At 36.6% G+C, this 6082-nt stretch overlaps 1 protein-coding gene across 6 annotated transcripts in view; it reads right to left on the bottom strand.

The window, feature by feature from the left end:
- Positions 1–2252: 2252 nt before the first annotated feature.
- Positions 2253–6082, bottom strand: part of ndrg3a (ndrg family member 3a) — a 33442-nt gene continuing 29612 nt past the window's right edge. For 3 of the 6 annotated variants that reach the window (XM_077203475.1, XM_077203476.1, XM_077203479.1), the window contains 4 exons: positions 6015–6050; positions 5821–5872; positions 3813–3851; positions 2253–3325 (listed from right to left, as the gene is read on the bottom strand). In XM_077203475.1, coding sequence (XP_077059590.1) covers positions 3159–3325; positions 3813–3851; positions 5821–5872; positions 6015–6050 — 294 coding nt within the window. In that variant the 3' untranslated portion in view covers positions 2253–3158. The remainder of the gene's footprint in view (positions 3326–3812; positions 3852–5820; positions 5873–6014; positions 6051–6082) is intronic. The other 3 variants (XM_077203477.1, XM_077203478.1, XM_077203480.1) reach the window with 1 other exon arrangement.

Raw genomic sequence — 6082 nt, 5'->3', positions numbered from 1 at the left:
TCAGTCAGCTGACAGCACGTTCCATTAAATGGTCCTGTAAATAGATTAAATGTATTCTCTCTGATCTATTTTAACATTCAAATGTTGTATTTATCATCATTGAAATGCAATGGACTGTCTTTTGTGGGTGGGAGGACTAATACTGAGCTCAGAGGAACTAGCATTTTTGTTGTTGTTGTGGTTTTTATAATTTAAGCTTACGTGAGTAATAGTCTACGAGCTGGGTGAGAGTGGAGAAGGCCCGGTTGTGGTGGATATAGAACCAGTTGTTGTCGAGCTGATGGATTCTGTAGTGCTTTACATTGTGCACAAGGTCTCTATCTTGTCGTATTGAGAGTGAGTAACCTACAACCAACAGCAATGCATTTGTTAAGGTTCATAAATAGACTTATTAATGCAAAATATGGCAAGCAATAAATTGCTTTTAGCACGGACTAACCAGGCCATGACTGGCTTTCCCGAATTAGAAAACATCCAGAGTAGTTTTGAGGCAGCATGAGAAGTTGTTCTGCATTTCTCCTGGTGATCCCTTCAAACAGCCACCTTTATTGAAATAAACAAGATTTGGCTAAGTTAATAATGGACATAATAATCACACTTTTTTCAAAATCACCTAATCAGCAGCGATCACGTGGTATGATTAAATCCACTCCCTAATTATGATCTGATGACATCACATAACACTCTCCTTGTCCATGTATTTCTTTTTCACCATTTTTATGATAGACGCAATGGTAGAAAAGCAACACATGGGGGAGAGAGAGAAAGGGACCCATGCAGGACAGACTCCCATAAGAACAGAAAGTTTAAAATGTTTTTAGCATTTGTATTTTTTTCTTTTCTTTTTGGAAATAAGGAATGTTTTTTAAAATAGTTTGAACATGACTGACCGATTGTGCACTCTGGAAATGTATGTGTGAGGAATGAAAAACTCTGTGCCAGTTGATGTAGAACTAACCCTCAACATGTCATCATCTCTGTAACAGAAACAAACCCATTCTGAATTTATTTTAGCACAGGCTTACATGCATTTATGTCAAAAAACAATCTTTACTTACTCTGATATAATGTTCAGTCTGTCTCCTAAAAATATACTATGTACATCAGACCTGTGGTGTGAAAAGTTGCATAAAGCCACTGCCATGTGCATGTTATTTCCTGCAGCTTAAGTAAAAGAGACACAGTTGAGGGATAATTATACACAACATGACTGATAAAATATTTAGTAAAGAGTAAAATCTAACTGAGTTAGAGGTGTTTGACACCAATATCATACTCAAAAACCCATCAGACATCAATACGGGATCCTCCAGTCTGTGAGCACCAGATAGACGCCACAGTCTGCTTGTTAGACACCCCATCGTTATTTTATCACCATTTTCTGATTTTATGACAGAATCCAAACTGAAAACACAACTGAAGAAAGAACACTACTCAAAAATTCAATTACACAATATTATTGATTCATTTGATATAAAAACAGACAGACTGAAGAATAAAGTTTCTTTTTTGGAATCGATGGTTCAAGAGACAGACAGATAAACATTTAACCAGACTGATATACATACTTACTCCGCTCTGTTTCAACTCCGTGTACAAAAATGCTAAAATTACAAAATATAAAAATAATAGTAGGTCTACGTCAAAAATAGCGGAAGGCCATATGATAAAGAGCACCCACTATAGGGATCCCACCATCACTAGATGAGTGCACGACGTTTGTGCGTGTGAATTGACTTCTGTGTTCTGTTGAGTAGGAGTTGTGGTGAACTAACCAACATGCAAATGAGATTTCCTGTGCCAATAAACTTTACAGATCCATAAATCATACAACAGTCAGATTGAATGTTGTAAAGAGACTAAGTGTGCAAGACGCAGTGCCTATTCAGTTACAATAATTACATAGAATGGATATAGACATATAGATTGTACATATAGGTCTATGTGAAAGTTAAGCAAATGCTATATCATTCATGTAATTTTGTGTGTACGTGATAACTTTGGGTTTCTAACATTTCAATAGTTTGAACAGAGACTGGTAAAAATAGTGTAACCACAACCTGAGAAGTACTGCTTGACTTGAGGGGCAAAAAAAGTACATGTGTGGTCGGAAACATTGCGATTTGATCTTCCGTCTCTTATAGGCATACCCTTGAGAGGTTGTTTTTTGAGTGGTTCAGAAAATAATATACTATTCTGAAAGCAAAAGAATAGCAGTTATAAACATCTAAGGAAAAAATGCATGAATAGTGTTATTTTCCATGATCTAACTTTATTTAATTGAGAATCAGTGGACAGTGACTTTGTCAGACAGATTATTTCATACTCTTATACAGCTGTCATTCCATGTGTACATCAATTCATGTTTTGCTTAAGAATTATTATGTTAAAAAATGGTTAGGGATTAATGTACAAAAGAAAAACATGATTTTATATCAAACTAAGTCCATGCTACTTTTGTTTTGAATATTTAAAAGGGTGATGGCTTAATGTAACTTTTTAAAACATAAAAAGAAACAATTATTAAAATGAAAATAAAGAATGAGATTCCACTTCTTTTGTCTGATGAGTCATTTCAACTGTTTGTTTTCTAATAGTTGATGGTTTTCAGTATAACCCATTAGAGTTTTTTAATATAAATACAACAAAAGTCAGTTACTGAACATTCATTACATTCTTATGATGAACAGGAAAGTGTATTCAACAACAAAACACATTTGTAAGACATAACAAATTAAACAATAGCACACAGTGTAGCACGATAAGAGCACAGGAAAGGTCACAGGTCACACCATAAAACATAAAAAAGTGTTTTTTTAATGCATGTGTTTTCCTTAACGTGAGAATGGCTCATAAAAGAGGTGGAATTAATTCCATGTAACGCAAACCGTGATTAAAAAAATTAAAATAAAATGCGTGATGGAAGACCCTTCATGTGTAAATATATAAATTAGTCTTTAATTTGATCTGCTTTTATGACTGAAAATGTGGCTAGCATATAGTAACATCTGTATATATCCATTATGCATACCTTCAGTATATAATACATTTCATTCGAGCCTCCCCTGCCTCACTATTTAAGGCATTAGAAACATGTAGGTATCTAGGACACAAATAACAGGAGGTGAGGGGTGAAAGGACAGCAGAGAGCAGATTCTTTAGCAGGAGACCTCCATGGTTTGTGGCCTGGCCTGGTTGTCCAGGACTCCAGAGTTGGGCCCGTCCAGAGGGCTGTTCAGGTTGCGGCTGCGTGAGCCGTCCATGGATGTAATGCTGGAGGAGGAGGACCGGGATCGAGACAGACGGGTCATGCCAGCAGCTGGTACTGTGAGAGTGAGATATGAGAATGTGATTATTTCAGTCTTCAGTAGAATCGGGGGTAATTGCAAGTAAACAGAAAGAACAAGCATCATGCAAAAAGGAAACCAAACCGAGAATGTAATAATAGATTATCACAAATTCGTCTTGTGTCTGTCCACATAGAGTATAAATGTGCACACAGAGGCATTTCTGACGAAATGTAGATCTACCAAACAGTGCAAAGACAGATTCAAGCAAAACTAAAAACCAACACATACATTCTGAAAAATTGTGGAAAATAAACTACAAACATAAATAAATAATATTGTATAAATAATATATATATAATAATAAAGAACACAAAATTGAAAAACCCATTTCGGTCAACCACTAAATAATACCATGTCAAATATCTACATGCAAATATGTCTAAACACAAGAAACAGGGGTGAACCATGCAAGCATCTAAACACCAGTCAAAATACTGTAACTGTTGGATCACACCCGGGTACCTGATTCAGTGCTCAGGTGGCTGAGCAAAACATGAGGAACTGTTTGCAAATGTTGAGGGGAGACAGATAGACAGAACAATAAGATATCTGTACAGGTTTTGGTATAAAAAGAAAAGTGTGTGAAGTATTTCATATTTTGTTAATTTGTATCTACAGGCTAGATACTGACTGTGGTCGGGGACGGCTGCATTTTAAAATGTAACCTTGGGAGTTACAACCTCAACCCTACTAATTACCACTGTAAACCTTGCAGGTATCTACAGCTGTGTTTCAGTGGCCTTTCTACAGGGTCTTAAATCGCAGATCCTATTTCTGCAGTGACATGAGCTGAGCCTAATGCTTCATTTATGGCTCCTCACCTACAGAGGGCGCCAAGAGGCAAAAAACATGTGCTGCGTCCCAATTCGCCTACTTATACTACGCCCTAAAATATGTACTGTTTTTGTGAAGAAAAAGGAAATACTTTTGAGTGTGTAGCAGAAGAGTAGGAAAGCTTTGGGACATACTACTTCGTCTTTAAGGACCACTCTGTTGCTTAATTACATGCATCCTGTCAACGTTTAAACTGCCGTGTCAATCATTTTGTCACAGTTAAAATCCTCCACATTCAATTTAATTTAATTTACTATCGTATCAGAGAGAAATGTAGTAGCACGTTGATCTACCAGTCATGGGTCTTTCATGCGGAGAACTCTCCTCATGTGTTTGTATAATGATGCTTTTGAAAGTTAATGACCAAATGTACCCTTTATAAATGATCACAAAGTTTTGTTGCAGATGAAATATAATGTGGATGACTTTGAATAAATATTTTTTCATCAGGATACTGATTGTTAATCATGAGTAAAACCCCTCTCCACTTAAGTGATGTCTCGCACATCCGCCATGTTTTTAGTTTTAAATTTTTTTTATTAGTGTTTGTATTTCTTATCGAAGCCTCATTTAATGGACAATGGGTTTAGGGAAATAATATACTATCTGGGCATCTTTGGGGTCATTTCAACACTATGATTTGGGACACACTAATTCTAATTTTATTTAGGATGGATAGTATGCAAATTGGGACGCAGTAATGCTCTTTAATAATTATGAATCTTTTTGGCATCTAAGCATTTTTTTTATTATTTAATAATTTTCCCTGATATTCACAATGAAGTTCTTCATTACCATTATCCAATTTCACTCTAACTTCCAGTCATCTTTTCACGGTCTGTGACCTCCAGATAAATGACTGTCACCCCATAATAAAAAAAAAGCTCTTTTTAGTCCTGTTTGAATGTTCAAAGTATGTTTTTATAGTACAATATTCTCTTCAATCTCAAGATTTAGCTAAGATTTAGCAATTAGATTCCTCATGGTGTGACCCCCTTTAAAAACTCTCTAGAGCTTTGATGGCTTAATTTAAAGTCTGGGATGAATGTTACAAAGTATTATGCTCTTGAAAAATCACAGCTTTGGTCCGACTCCTGACATGTAAATTCCTGCCTGTTTGCAACAAAGACTATACAACAGTGCAGAAATGAAACAGCAAGTATCTTTGGAGGGGGAGGTAAGAGGTCAGAGAGGGGGTGACATTTTTTCACACAGACCGCTGGCAGCACATTAAGCACAATACTGGTGCGCCCAAACCTGTCAACCAAAATGTGGGGAGGGCTCATTCAGAGGACATTGCTATTTCGTGCACGTATGTAGTTTGGAAGGAAAACTAATCAAAACACAGGGTGTGTGGGAAGTCATGGTGAGTTGTGTGCGGTAAAAAGAAAGGAGAAAAGAAACCAAGACAGACTCCCTGAGCCGGATTTGTCTTAATAAAAGACGGCCATTAGTCATAGTGTTGTGCTGAATTGATAATCAGCATAGGCCAGTGTCTCAGAAACGCAGATAAACAGATGCATGTTTACGGAGAAAGCTGTCCCAGATTGCTCTGCAGATTAAACTAACTTCACTGAAGATACATTCACAGGTTAGAATATGTGAAACGCTGAGGTAAATGGATAAAAATACTCACTGTATCCCATTCCTTGTACAAAGTATTTGAACGCTTCGGCCAACTTTCCAGGCTGTTGGGAGATTAGAATTCATTTAAATAGGATTACACATTTATATTACACAATGAACATTTGAACATCGGTGAAGATAACAGCAGGGGCGGAGGTGTTTAATATGGTGTTCAATATCAAGAATTAAAAGATCAGGACTAACCTGAACAACCTGAGGCAGACCGCCACAGTCAGCCATCTGTCATAGAGAGAGAGAATTCAAATAATGTA

Source organism: Siphateles boraxobius, unplaced genomic scaffold (assembly GCF_051911475.1).
Source record: "Siphateles boraxobius isolate OS27281-9 unplaced genomic scaffold, OSU_SipBor_1 5, whole genome shotgun sequence".
Lineage (NCBI taxonomy): Eukaryota > Metazoa > Chordata > Actinopteri > Cypriniformes > Leuciscidae > Siphateles > Siphateles boraxobius.
The sequence above is the reverse complement of the archived record's forward strand: the minus strand, read 5'-3'. Positions and strand labels throughout refer to the sequence as shown.